The following is a 14,267-nucleotide window of genomic DNA, read 5'->3' on the forward strand; positions in this document are numbered from 1 at the left end:
ATCTTGGTTTGCTGTTGAGGCAATGAAAACTGAAAGTGAAAGGAGGACAGTAGGACATTATCTAGAGGATGAGGGTGCACTGAGATGAGCCCTCAGATTTTACTCAATTGGGCTTATAGGTGTAGTGTTGAGAATGTTCTACTGTCTCACCACGTGAATTGCTTTAGTAAAATATTCTCAAATGCAAGGATTCCTAAATAGTACAGCCTGCTAAGGACATACTACACACACATTTGGAGTTCCAGTGGGCTTTTATTGAGATAAATTAACAAAAACCAAGATTTTATCAACCATTTTTTCTGAACCTTATAAACTCAGAAGACTCTGGTCCATATGTGTACACACAACATAACACATCCCAACAAAAACATAGTCCCACTGGAACATTTGCCAATTAACAGAAAGCCAATTTTCCCTTTCCCCAAATGTTTTCAAAAATTTGAGTCCCCACTGTTCACTTCTCAGTGGAACTAGTCCCTTGTGGCTAGGGACATTGGAATTCTATCCCATTTTTACTCAACAAAAATACCTTTTTTTTTTTTTTTTTAAAGTTTAGGTTGTTTCAAAAAAGGGAAGTGACTTTGTTTTCTCCAGGCACCCCTCCCCCACAACCACTGGTTAAAATACAGTAGCCTGTATCTTTAATAACCCAGCCCTACCCCCTCCCTTGCCCTGCCCAGTATTGTCTACTGGAGAATTTAAACACACTTCTGCTGGAATCGGTCAGCTATGGAGGGGCAGAGTCCAGGTGCCAGGCTAGCTCCCTCTAATCTCATGAACTGTTACAGCCTTTGGACACTTAACTCTTTACCCCAAAGATGAGTTTTTAAGATCAGATATTTTCTTTGGGAGTTTTAAAAGCTATCTTTAAGGATATCAAGTAGATCTACAAGCTCACCGAAGTCCACTTAATTTCACCAAAAAGTTGACTTCAGCTCCAGGCAGCCAAAAATTTTGTTTGACAAAGGTATTTTGTCAGAAAATGATACCATGGTAACAATTTTTTAGATAGAACGTTGAAAAAAGTAGCAAATTAAAACAACATGGCTTCATTCCCAAAATATTATTTCATTTTGTTACTCATCTATAAGGTCAGGAGTGTGGCTAAAGGCCATTTCTGATGAAGTTTTGAGCTTTCAAAGTGTTTCTAAATCCTTAGTGCAGACACCCTCCCTTTTGGGGCATAGTAACCTCCCTCCCACCCCTACTTAAAAAAAACAAAAAAAAAAACAAAAAAAAAAAAGGGAAAAAACAAAAAAACAAAAAAACAAAAACCCAAGTGATCAGAATGAGATGTTTTGATTCCAACAAATGTACACTCAAGGCTTTGTGCTGAGTTATCTGGTTCTAACCCGAGCAGGATGGTCTCAAACACAAAGCACACAGCAAAGGAAAGATGCTCCCATCTCATTCTGAAAACAAATTTTAATAACCAATTGCCTACCCTCCCCACCCCGCCCAGCCATTGGGGCCCATCCATATTATGATGCTGGGACCAACTGGAAGATAATTGAGAGATATATTCAGATTTGCTTCTCTCTTACTTCTTCCCATGGAAGATCACTTCAGAGTAAGTTTATTCTATTTCCAAGGGAAGGCCAAGAAAGTTTCTCCACTGGAATGTATGGGAAGATAAAAACAAAACACAAGCCCAGAGGCAGCAAGGTGTGTAACAGTCCATAACCCATTACACAACTACAACCACAGGCAAAACCAGGAGTTGGACATAATTTAAGTATTAAAAATAGGGAACGGTTTCATCCAAAATGAACCACTGGAAAAAATATTACCGTTACTTAAAACAGATACCCAATAGTGGAAATAACACAAAAACAATTTCCAAATAATGCTCCTTATAGGGATGGGGATTAAAAAAAAAAAAAAAAAAAAAAAAAGACTAGGCTTTGACCTAGTCCTTAGAGCATCTTTCCATTTAACAATTCCTTTCAAGAGTCAAGCACCAAAACTGGACACCTGCCTCTACAGGACTGTGTCCAATAGTGGTGTCCCAGATAGTTTAAGTGCCACTCCTCATCAGAGGCTGTACTTCAGTAATACTTTCAATTAAGTCTGTGCTTTAAGAGGGACCCACAGGCATGTGGCACCAGGCACAGTCTGAGGATGGCAAAGACTGTGCGGTTTGTTTTGTCACCCACACACTCTAGCGAGATATCAAATTGCATTTACAAGCCTTTCTTGCTTTTCTTCTATAATGAATGATCCCTCTTATCTCGCCAGAGGTGGGAGAGAAAGAGAGAGCTGCATCAGTACAAGGGGCAAGATTTTTTTGGTCAAAAGTTGATGCCTTCTAAATTCCCTCCCCCCTCCCCTCCCTGGAAAAAAGTTATTCCTTAATTAGGGCTTGTATTTAGTAACCAACATTGGCTGGGTAGAACATAGCTTGGATACCAAATAAATGAGCTTCCTCTTTTTTGGGTTTGTACTGTGCAGCTCTTGCTACAGGTTTTTAAGGAGTTAGGGCTATGTCTGATCAGGAGGCATCTGCAGGATTTTGATCCTAAGGAGTTTTGGGTGAGTCACAAATAGTTTCGCTCAGAACTAGGCAAGAGTCAAAAAAGCAAACTTTGAATAATTGATTTCTTTATCCAGATGAGTTAAGCACGAAAGCATATGCAGGACTTATCTTGTAATATTTTAGGGTTTTAAAAAATGCAATATGGAATTCAAATTTTTTAAATTTTATTTTTTGCCTTTTTTTTTTTTTAAACCCTAGATGCCTCCTGATTGACCTAGTACACTGGGTTAAAAGGGAATTAAAAACATTTAAAAAAAAAGTTCACTGGTTTGATTCATCTCACTCCTTTTGCCTGGAGATCAGGCCAAACATCAAGCATGTTGGGAGGGGCACAATTTAAAGCAACACCATTGACTGTAAAAGCATTTGCCAGCAATTTACAATGCAAAATGACAGATAATTCTTGTCACAAAGCAAAAGGATGGCAAGCAGCTTTCTGTAGCATGAAAGTTAACAGCTCTCAGGAGTTGCCCATTCCTGCAAGTTTATGTATCAAGGTGGGCAGAGGGCAACACACAGAGTACAGGAAGTGATCCACAGAAAGTAAGCTCCAGAACTGCTAACATTACCAATGCTGATACTGGCTAATATTCTGAAATGCAAAATCCATGCTTTGTACATATACTGCTCAGACACTGCCACTCAATTGAATTCCACACTGCAAAGGAGATTAATTGTTGTCCCCTTTTGCTGAGCTCAAAAAGTTCCTCAAACTTTTTTTAAAAGGGGAGAAAGAAGCAAATCAGAGAGCTCCTCAAAAATAACATCTTGAGTCATAGGTTTTTCAAGTTTCCTTGCTCTCTCTGGCAGGTGTTCTCCAAAGCTATTAGATGATACAGTGTGGTAGCAACAGTGAATCCCAGACTTCTGGGTCCCTCTTCTAACACAAGGTCACCACAGAGGTCTGTACTCTACACGAAGAGGCCGAAGTACTTTTTAGAATTTAGTGTTGCGGAAAACTGAGCCCCTCTCATCTTTAGCTGCTCCCATAATCATTCTAATCCCCTTAATCCCAGCAACCTTCATCCAAAAAAAAAATATATATATATGTATATATATATATGAACCCAGAAAAAAACTTATTTACAAAGTTTATACAAGTATACACACCCAATTTTCTATGGGACGCGCTTTGCCACAGAGGAAAGAGGGTCAGGCTCCGACACGTCTACACATCAAGTGCCATAACTGCTAATGGAAGCGAATGTAAACCAGTCTTTAGTGTTCTGCTATAGAGCACAAAGGCTTGTCATATGGCTCCTGCAATGATAGACTGCTCTTTCCTTTGGGAGCGATGATGTTGTAATCTACTCAGCCCAGAAGAAATTTTTACTTGGGATTGTTTTTTTTTTTTAAATACATGTATTTACAGTGCGGATGAACTGCAGTTGCATATCAACTCCTCCACATAAAGAAAAAGAGAATGGTGCTTAACAGTACTAATACGTGTCATCTTCCAGCCCTGGGCTTGAGTATCGGGTAAAAAGGGAAGAGAGAGACTTCAACTTGAAACAAAAATGAAAAGACAAAAGATTTAAAAAGATAGGAAAAAAAAAAAGAAAAAAGGAAAGAATTACTATTGTTGACTCCTTGGGCTGTGTCTAAAAGATGATATTCTGAATGGTCTCATAGCATAAGGCACTTCGCACAAATAAGTAATAAGCTCTTCAGGCTTAAAAAACGGATGAGTAATAAGGGAGAAGTTGAAATGCACTCAAGAGTCAGCTGTTGGAGAATTTTGAAATTGTAGACAAGCTTGTGTGTTCATCAAGATTCTTCTCTTTTTAGGGTTTCTCCCCTTCTCTTCTTTATCTTCCTTCCTTGTCCCCCTTCCCCAGAAAACATTTTTTAAAAACCAGCGGTTAGTGCAACTAATGTTCAGTCAGCACACAGTGCAAACAAGTGGAACAAAAAAGGTAAATTCCTTCTTTTCAGCTTTTTCTCTTCACCAGTTAAAAAAAGAAAAAAAATGTCTGAGCTCTTTTAAGTCTTCATAGTTCCAAAATAAAAAGAAGATGAAAAACCCACAAAGAGAAGAGCATCCCCCCCAAACGATGTGTCACAGATCCAAACGAGCCTTCTGTAGTTTGTCAAAGCCTAAAGAAAGAAGAAACCTAAAATTAACTTTTGTGAAAACAATATGAACCAGGATACCTAGGTTTTCACAACTTCAATCCAAATGCTCTCTCTGTAGTGGCTTCGACTGAGCCTCTGCCTGCTGTAGAATCCATTTAGGATTAAGGAATTTCTGCTAGTCATTCCAGAAACAGAATGAGAGCCTGAAAGTTCTGATATCCAAAACAAATAAATTTTTAAAAAGATTTTCTTTTTTTTTTTTAACTTCCATAAACTCAACAGCTTGCCAGGGTATGAGCAAACACTGGCTACTTTTATGTTTGAGGGTTTTGCTTGATATTTTGGGAGCTGGGGGGGAAAAGAAACTAAAATGGAAAGAGTAACACATAAATGGGGTGCCTGGTGGCTTAATCGGCTATCATCTGACTTAGGCTCGGGTCAAGCTCCTAGGATCTTAGGGTTCCCGCCCGGCAGGAAGTCTGCCTGTCCCTCTTCCTCTGCCCCTGCCTGTGCTCCCTCTCTCTCAAATAAATAAATAAAATCTTAAAACAAACAAACAAAAAAAACAAAACAAACAAACAAAAAAAACAAAAAACCAACAGGTAAAATGCTCATTGCTAATTTGTTAATTACCTTCTCTCAAATAAACAAAGTTTCATTTTCCTTTAAAAAAAACTACAAAAACAGTCTGTATTCAGTTCTGCTGAGCCTTCTTTTGAGCATTATTACCAGAGTCCAACAGTCACCAAACAATAAAAGGTAAGGATGGTGCAGGAAACAAGAGTGGGCATTTAAAAAAAGACATCCTCACAACCTGATTAAACATTTGGCAAGGAGGCACTGCAGATAATTAACCTGATTTATTAAGACGCCCAGCAGAAATTAAGAGTGATGCTAACAACAGAGAAATGACTGAGTGATAAAGGAAAAGACAAAAAATATTTTCATATTCAGACTGATGAAAAAGATTCTTCTTTGCTTTCATTGTTTTGAAAGGCTGGATTTCTTAATTGCTGCTCACGTATCACATTATACAAGAAAACTGCATTTAAGAGCAGAATGTAGGGGTGCCTGAGTAGCTCAGATGGTGAAGCGGATGCCTTCAGCTCAGGTCATAATGCCAGGGTCCCGGGATAGGGCCCTGCATCTAGCTTGCTTCTCCCTCTCTCTCTGTCAAATAAATACATCAACCCCCCCAAAACAAAACAAAAAACAAACAAACAAGCAGCATTTATGAATTCTCTAATGGGACCACAACTTCATAGAAGCAATACATCCAGTTTACGGTCATTTATGCCAACAGGTGTTCTACCCTATCACTGCTATTAAATTTCCTCCAGGAAAGAGGATCTTGATTTAAATCCTATGCTCACTTAGCTGTTCTGTCAGGTACGCACATGCTTGTTAAGGTTTCTCGTCTTCTACAGGCTCGCTGTGGTATTCTGCCACATAAAGGCTCTTGTCAATGTTGCTTGGGATCGGTTTAATTTCTGTTCCCAGCTGCTCCTCAATACTTTTCAGGTTGAAGCGATCATCATATGTGATCAAGTTGATGGCTAAGCCAAGATGACCAAAGCGACCTAAAAATGAAGAACATTTTTTAATTAATAAAAAATTGAGTTAAAATAGGAGAACTGATGTGTACATACAAGTCTCTTAGTGGCAAAACCATACAGGAATGATGTTTTTGTTCAGTGCCATTCTGAGTTTATAAAACCGCTTCTTATGATAAGGACTCCTCATACACACATTACATCTTCAGGTTTCACAGCCCAAAGTAGTATACTATTAATCCTTTTTCTTTTTTTTTTTTTTTTAAAGATTTTATTTATTTATTTGACACAGAGAGAGAGAGATCACAAGTAGGCAGAGCAGCAGGCAGAGAGAGGAGGAAGCAGGCTCCCCGCTGAGCAGAGAGCCCGATGTGGGACTCGATCCCAGGACCCTGAGACCATGACCTGAGCCGAAGGCAGCGGTTTAACCCACTGAGCCACCCAGGTGCCCCCATTACTCCTTTTTCAAATGACAAAACAGATACTCATTTGTGTCAAAAGTTGCCAAAATATGTATTCTAAATAGTAGTTACAGACTGCACCACCTAATGAGAAAAGGATCTCACTTGTGAATTTTGTATCAATTTAAGCATACAGTAAAGTTATTTTTTCTTAAATGCTCTAGAAGAACTGGGTATTGGTCTTTTTTTCCCGTTTGATATTTTATTTATTTACTTGAGAGACAGAAAGCATGAGAAGTAGAGGGTCAGGGGGAGAAGCAGACTCCCTGCTGAGTAGGGAGCCCGATGCAAAACTTGATCCCCGGACTCCAGGATCATGACTTGAGCCAAAGGCAGTCCCTTAACCAACTAAGCCACCCAGGGGCCCCTAGGGATCAGTCTTAAAAGAGCATCTTCCTACCCACTCACCCCCCCCCAAAAAGGGCATCTTCCTTTTCCTCACCTGATCTTCCAATACGATGGAGATAGGTCTCTGCCAGCTTTGGGAAGTCAAAGTTTATTACCACATTCACAGCTTGTATATCAATACCTCGGGTAAACAAATCTTAAAAGAGCAAAAAAGAACCTCTATTATATCTTTCAATTTAAGCATGTTTCTTTGCACCATAATACTCTTTAACACATATTTCTAGGTGCAACCTAAGTTTTAGTCACTTCACTCAGTAGTTCAAGTGCACTTGCAAATTACTAGCATTACCTTTCATAAACATTATCATAAACAACTTTCTGCTAGCAAGTTACCTTTCCCAGTCCCATAAAGTTTTAAAAAATGGTTAAAGTAACTGTAAATCCAAGAGGTCAGAATGACTGGTAAACTATAAACTCCTAGTAAGTCTCAGAAGTAATTGTCCTTTCATCTAAGATTAAAATAGATGGAAAACCTTGTTGTGTAACCAAGAATACCTCAAAAAGAAGATGTAATCCACTCATAGTAATTATTTGTACTTTTTGAATTCATTCATTTCCTCCTCCTAAGTGATTTACAAGACTGAGGCAAGCACAAGGCCACCCCTTTTCTACTCCCCACAGTAACTAACTATGCTAATTTAGGCTCTGAAAACTACAAGTAAAGACAATTACGACAGACTAACAGCCAGGTTTCAAGGCTTCTATCAACTCCATACTCCAAAATAATCCATTGCGGTGACCAGTTATTTCTAAAATACTGCTTTTAATGTGTAACTCCTTCCTTTAAACTGCCTCTGGATAAAATTAAAATTGATATACAAGGTCCTCCACTCTAAACTCTGGTCCTATCATAGTTCTCGAACACCTCTCTTCCTCAAACCTTCCTCTCCATGAAATTCATCTACTTAACTGTTCCTTAAACATATCTTCTTGAAGCCCTCAATGGATTATATTTATGCCAGCTCCCTAAAACTCCTTTCTGCTTCAAGTCTAAAATTTATCTAGTTTACAGAGCGAGTTACAATTCCATCTCTTCCCAGATCATCATAGCCCATTAATTTCCATTCCTATGAAAATTTAGGATTACTTACTACACATACCTCACATTTGCAAATTAGTATTACTCCTCTGTAGATTCAGCCTAAAGCCTGTAAATCAGGTTTTACTGCCACAGGACCATGCCCATTTGCTCATGTACTGTTTAAGGGTGCTTTTGAGATGGAATGGCAGAGATGAATAGCTTGTAACAGAGACCAAATGGTATATAGAGCCTAAGACTTCTACAATCTGGCACTTTAAAGAAAATGGTTGCAGGGCCTGTTTTCTTAATGTTATCTTTTTTATCTGATTAAACTAACAATGATATTTCACATGAACTTATTTATACACCTATGTTATTCAGTACTTATTTAATGACATACTAAATACCATTCTGTTTGCACATTCTGAATTTGCTTAATTCAACATTTCACTGATGAACTAGCTCCTCTTCTACAGGCTCCCTAAGTGCAGAGAGTGTGTATTTAAAGATCTTTAATTGTGTTAAAATATACATGACATAAATCTGAGGAGTAGCTGTATTTTTTTTTTTTTTTTTAGCATCAAGCTAACTAAATATCTGGCACAGAGTAAATAAATATTGAGTATCAAAAACTATTTTTGAATGAATAAACTACAACAGATTTTTGTGCAGAGTTCACTTTAAGGCATTCCCATTTTACAAATAAAAAAAGGCATAAAAGAAAAGTATGACTTGTCCAAGGTCATACGATTACAAGTTAAAAGGGTGGGACTTGAACTCCAATTTAAAATTCTAGGAGTCTAGTATCCTTTCCACCAGATCAGGTTATTTTATATTTGAATACTTTAATACAAAGTTTACAAATGCTGTATTAATTCATAGCTGTATTAAGTGTCCTTTTAGATATAAAAAGCAGGGAAACAAGATAAACTAGAAACACTCAGAATATCAGACAGTCCTGTTTTGTTGTTTTTTTTTTAAATTTTAAGATTTTATTAATTTTTTTTTGACAGCCAGAGATCGCAAGTAGGCAGAGAGGCAGGCAGAGAGAGAGAGGGGGAAGTAGGCTTCCTGCCAAGCAGAGAGCCCGATGCAGGGCTTGATCCCAGGACTCTGGGATCGTGACCTGAGCTGAAGGCAGAGGCTTTAACCCACTGAGCCATCCAGGTGCCCCTCCTGTTTTGGTTCTTATAAATTAGCGAATTCAATATTCTGCTAGTATAAATTTGAAGTTTATTCTTCTATAGCAGTGTTCTTAAAAATCCAAATTGTATAATCTAGAATTTTGATCTGGGTGCTAGTAATACGGGTATGTACACTGAATATCCTTATAATTACTGTATTTCTGTGTATACATAAACTTTAAAAAAAAAAATCCAGGCTCTTCTATCCACCCAGAAGTTAACCGAGATGATTAATCTCATACCAATACTAAGATTGTATTTCCAGTGTAGAAATGAGAGGATACTCAATCCATTTGTTCTGTCTGATCTGACTGTCCACCTGCCTCCCCAATTTGTTCTTCATGTACTGAAATACACCAAAATACAGACTAGTCTGTTTCTGGCAAGAAGTTTAAAAGACCACAGTAAGTAACTTCCAAAATGTAGTGTCTTAATGTAATTTATTTTGCACATGGTACATATAACTCATTCCTGTATTCAGAAAACATGCAAATTCCAAAACTAGCTTAAAAGACAAAGATGAGTGCCAGTAACAAGTATTCTGCAGTTTCAGATACAGAAACTAATTTCAGGAATTAACTATAGCTCATTCTCAACTTCAGAAATTCCAGAAATGGCTTAAAGGTGAGCTAAACTCTTGTCACAGATTCTGTTGGGAGATATGGACAGAGAAAGCAGAGGTGAACCAGGAAAAAACAATGTGTCAAGGAAATACTTACCAGTGCAAACAAGATTGCGGCATAAGCCATTTCGGAAATCATGAAATACACGATTTCGATGTTCCTGGGAACAAAGCAATGCATCTGATTTGTTTAAAAACTCATACACACAGCCCTAAATTTCTCATCACTAATTTCTCTTATCCGAAGTTTTGCATACCCCAAATTTATAAAAATGAGAGACCAATTCAATTACCCCTACGTTAAAAACAGAAGGTAAAATAAGTTAATCATAAATTAGTCTCCTATGGGAATTAATAAGCAACTAAAATATCTACTGGGGCGCCTGGGTGGCTCAGTCAGTTAAGCGTCTACCTTCAGCTCAGGTCAAGATCCTGGGGTCCTAGGATAGAGCCCGACATCAGGCTCCCTCCTCAGTGAGGAGCCTGCTTCTCCCTCTCCCCACTGCTCGTGCTCTCTAATAAATAAGATCTTAAAACAAAACAAAAACACCTACCCATATCTTTATTTAGCATTTATTTAAACTGTTAAGAATATTCTTATCCTTTTTGCTGAAGTGAATTTTAATTAAAGTGACAACTTTCACCATCTTTTTGTATATCCATTTTTAAAATGTTTCAAACAGAAGATGACAGAAGTTTGCGTTGACCCAAATACTATTTATTTTACTTACTGTACGCAAAAACAAAAATTTATTTTCCTTTTTTTAAAATTTGAGAGCAAGGGAGCATGCAGAGCAAGCAGAGGGAAAGAATCTCAAGCAGATTCCCCACCAAGCATGGGGCTCGATGTCACCACCCTGAGACCATGACTGAGCCAGAATCAAGAGTTAGATACTTAACTGGCTTAAATCATCCAGGAGCCCCAAAAATGTACTTTTCAATTAAAAAAAAAAATGAAAACACATGCATAATGATTCTACCACAAGTGACAAATCTAGAACCTGACAAACTGGTTTTTCCTTTCAAAGCAATGTTCTTCCATTCTAAAATAGTCTCTACAGCTTAACACTTTAGTTTCCTGTAACAATTTCTAATATTAGAGTCTACATGGGGATATCTGATCCATTATCAAGCTCCTTTGAAAACCAAAGTTGAGTTAACTCAAATTCTTAATCTGTTAATCTACAGAAACTGTTTCCACAAAATTTCAATGTTTAACTACCACACACAATACAAATGTTTTTATAGTTTTGAATTTATTTCAATTGCTAAATCAAGTTCTGAAATATAGAGAGACTGCATCCTAAAGGCAAATAAAGAAAAAAAGGGCTGAAGAGGTACATTAATTGAAAATAGAGAGGAATGTTGTCCAATAGAACCTCCTGCATAACAGGAATGTTTTGTATCTGTACTTTCCAAAACCACAGCAGCTAGTCACATGTAACATGGCACTTAAAATGTGATTAGTGTGACAGAGGAACTAAATTTTAAATTTCATTTAATTTTAACTCACACTGCCACATGAAATCAGTGGTTACTGTATTAAACAGTGCAAAACTACATTACTAAGGAAAAGGAATAAAATCTTGTATTTCTATTATGCTTAACAAAATACTCACATTTATGAATTATCTCAATCTTCCTAACAACCTTATGAGCTAAGTGTATGTTTATACCTATTTTATAGTTAGAAAACTGAACCAGTGGTTAAAATGAAAGGTCCTTTGCCTACTAAGGAATAATTTATTCTTAAACTTAGGGCATATGGAGGAGCATTAAAACAAAACAAAAATCCAAGAAATACTTAGAAAAAATTTTTTAAATTCCCACACGGAGTTCTAGTTTTAGACTCACCTGCCTCATTTTAGCATGGATATAGAAGCAAGAATAACCCAGTTGAGAAATCTTCTTGGCTAGCAATTCAACTCGCTGAGAGGAGTTACAGAAAATGATCGACTGGTTTATCTGAAGCTGAGCATGGCGGGGGTGGGGGTAGGGGGTGGAGGGTAATAAGAAAGAAAAACAAAACCTTCATCTACTTTGCCAAATCTTGAAAATTGATTGACTGACAAATGCTAAAAACATTATCTTAGAATCTCATAATACAAGAGAGATACAAAATATCATAAAATGTAAATATCATAAATATTACTCATTTACTTAACAGTTGCAGGTTAAGTTATAAATTTTATTGTAGAAGAGTATGCATATTAAGAGCCACGCAATTGCCAACATGACTGAAACATTCAATTCTCATTATCTGCAGTAATTCTGTTCTATAAAGTTCCTACAGACTGAAAATGTTGACTGTAGAACCACTGCTCCTAGAGAGATACAGGGAAAGGTTCCTGAGAGCCTCTAGTCACAACTTTTTCATCAACTGATTAACAGATAACACTGTTTTAAAGTGTGTTACTGTTCAAAGCACCTTATTTATTTGTGGCCAACAACACTGTTAACTCCTATCTATATAAAGTTTATCTTAAACACATTTTCTCTGCAAACCAATCTTCTTGTGCTTAGGAGAAATGAACAGCACTAAGCTTTGGAGCCATTTTAAACCAGGAAATAAACCAAAAAACCAAACCAAACCAACCCCCCCCCCGACAGAAATGCAAAAAATATGATGCAGACTGTGAGAAAGACATTTGTTTATGAGAGCTGAAACAAGAAGGCAGCATGTCACTTTGTTCAATCTCAGCTGGGAATATGCACAACAGCTGGTATTTCCCATAGTGTTACTAATATACACAAAGGACTTCAAAAGCACACAAGTATTGATTGTAGGGTTACAAATTTTGGCATGTAGCTGAATTCGCAAATACAGAATATGCAAATAATGAGGACTGACTATAATTAAGGTCAAAGCATTTTAGAATTTAATTAAAAATGTCTTTGATATCAGTCTATCATACAGTATCAACTTAAGATCAACAACCAAAACTACCTTTTAGCAAAAGCTATGGACTATTTTTACACTGAAAATGGTGGGAAAACAGGCACAACTGTTTTTTGGGGGTTAAGTAATGGTACCCATTCAGCAACTGAAGCCTGTTACTTACCCTGGAGAAAAGTGTGTTGAGGCAGTGTACTTTTTGGCGCTCAGTTACATAGGCGTAGTACTGGGTTACTCCCTTCAAAGTTAGTTCCTCCATCAGGTTAATCTCATAGGGTTTCTGCAAATGGGAATTCTGGAAAAAAGAAGAGTCACATAATTTAAAAAAAGCAGAACATATCTTTTTAAACTTGAAATAAATCCCTCAACATTTCTGATCAACTCGTGCTTAAAAGGCATGCAGTTTTCTTCAGAGTGTAAGTAATCCATGATGGTAAAAATGTTACCATATAATAGAAAATCTAACATTCAGATATGTAGCTAAATTCCTATTTTGTACTTTGTATACAGGATTACACTGTAATCAAAATTTATCCAGGATCAATGGCTGTATGTCAGCATGACACCAAATGCTCAGAGAATACAGAAATTAATCAAATTACTGTTTTAAAAATATTAATTTATGCAAAACTAACCTTAATTCAACAGTTGGCAGGAAAGCCAAAAACCTGAAATACTCAGCATAAACTGATAATGTTATTATGAATAAAGGTATACCCATGGGGAAGAGAACAGCACTGCTTCCTAGTATAGATTTATACTCACCATGAATTTCTGTACACTAAGAGGGAAAGTAGCGGAATATAATAATATCTGTCTGTTTTTAGGTAGCGTGAGAATAATATCCTCCATTATCTGCACAAAATCCTGTGACAGCAACTTATCTGCCTGCAGTACAAAGGAAAGACAATTTCAAAAACAATTTGTGTCCAAGGTCTTCAGTTAATAAGGCATTATGCCACAGGAGCATTCATGGAATATTCCTGGTTGTGAACAGTACTCTAGGACACTCCCTACTCCAAAAGCACCAAGACACATTTGCAGTGATTCAAAAGAGGGAAAAGCTATTAATACCATATTCTAGAAGAAAGAGAAAACTCTAGACAGATAAAATTCTTGTTCCCCTAACAAAATTTTAATGTGATTTTCATGAGAGGCAATACTTGGCTGAGAGTACAATCTAAAGTCAAATTACCTGGTCTGAAATCTTGTCTCCTTCCCACTTATTAGCTATGTTGACAAGTTATTTAACGACCCAATACTTAGGTTTCCACAGCTTTAAAATTAGCAGTACTAACTGCTTTATAGGGTACCTACCTTACAGGGTTGTTGTGAAAAGCAAATGATGAAACATGTATAGCACTTAGTGCTACACACAGTGACTAACAAACATTATCTCTTATTACTCAAAGATAAAAAAAACCGGTCTGAATTAGACTATGATTGACCTGATCTAGTTATCTAAAACATCCGAAGAGGAAAATTACTTTATCTCAAAATATTAACACCA

At 37.0% G+C, this 14,267-nt stretch overlaps 1 protein-coding gene across 7 annotated transcripts in view; it reads right to left on the reverse strand.

Moving 5' to 3' along the window:
- Window positions 1–232: 232 nt before the first annotated feature.
- DDX6 (DEAD-box helicase 6) overlaps window positions 233–14,267 on the reverse strand; it is a 34,574-nt gene continuing 20,539 nt past the window's right edge. For 5 of the 7 annotated variants that reach the window (XM_082683614.1, XM_082683610.1, XM_082683609.1 and 2 more), the window contains exons 8-14: window positions 13,523–13,645; window positions 12,924–13,052; window positions 11,716–11,832; window positions 9,959–10,022; window positions 7,069–7,170; window positions 6,010–6,192; window positions 233–4,633 (exon numbers count right to left, since the gene is read on the reverse strand). In XM_082683614.1, coding sequence (XP_082539740.1) covers window positions 6,017–6,192; window positions 7,069–7,170; window positions 9,959–10,022; window positions 11,716–11,832; window positions 12,924–13,052; window positions 13,523–13,645 — 711 coding nt within the window. In that variant the 3' untranslated portion in view covers window positions 233–4,633; window positions 6,010–6,016. Of the gene's footprint in view, window positions 4,634–5,985; window positions 6,193–7,068; window positions 7,171–9,958; window positions 10,023–11,715; window positions 11,833–12,923; window positions 13,053–13,522; window positions 13,646–14,267 lie in introns of all 7 variants that reach the window. The other 2 variants (XM_082683615.1, XM_082683611.1) reach the window with 1 other exon arrangement.

The sequence above is a fragment of the Mustela nivalis genome (assembly GCF_964662115.1).
Source record: "Mustela nivalis genome assembly, chromosome: 9".
In the NCBI taxonomy this organism is placed as follows: domain Eukaryota; kingdom Metazoa; phylum Chordata; class Mammalia; order Carnivora; family Mustelidae; genus Mustela; species Mustela nivalis.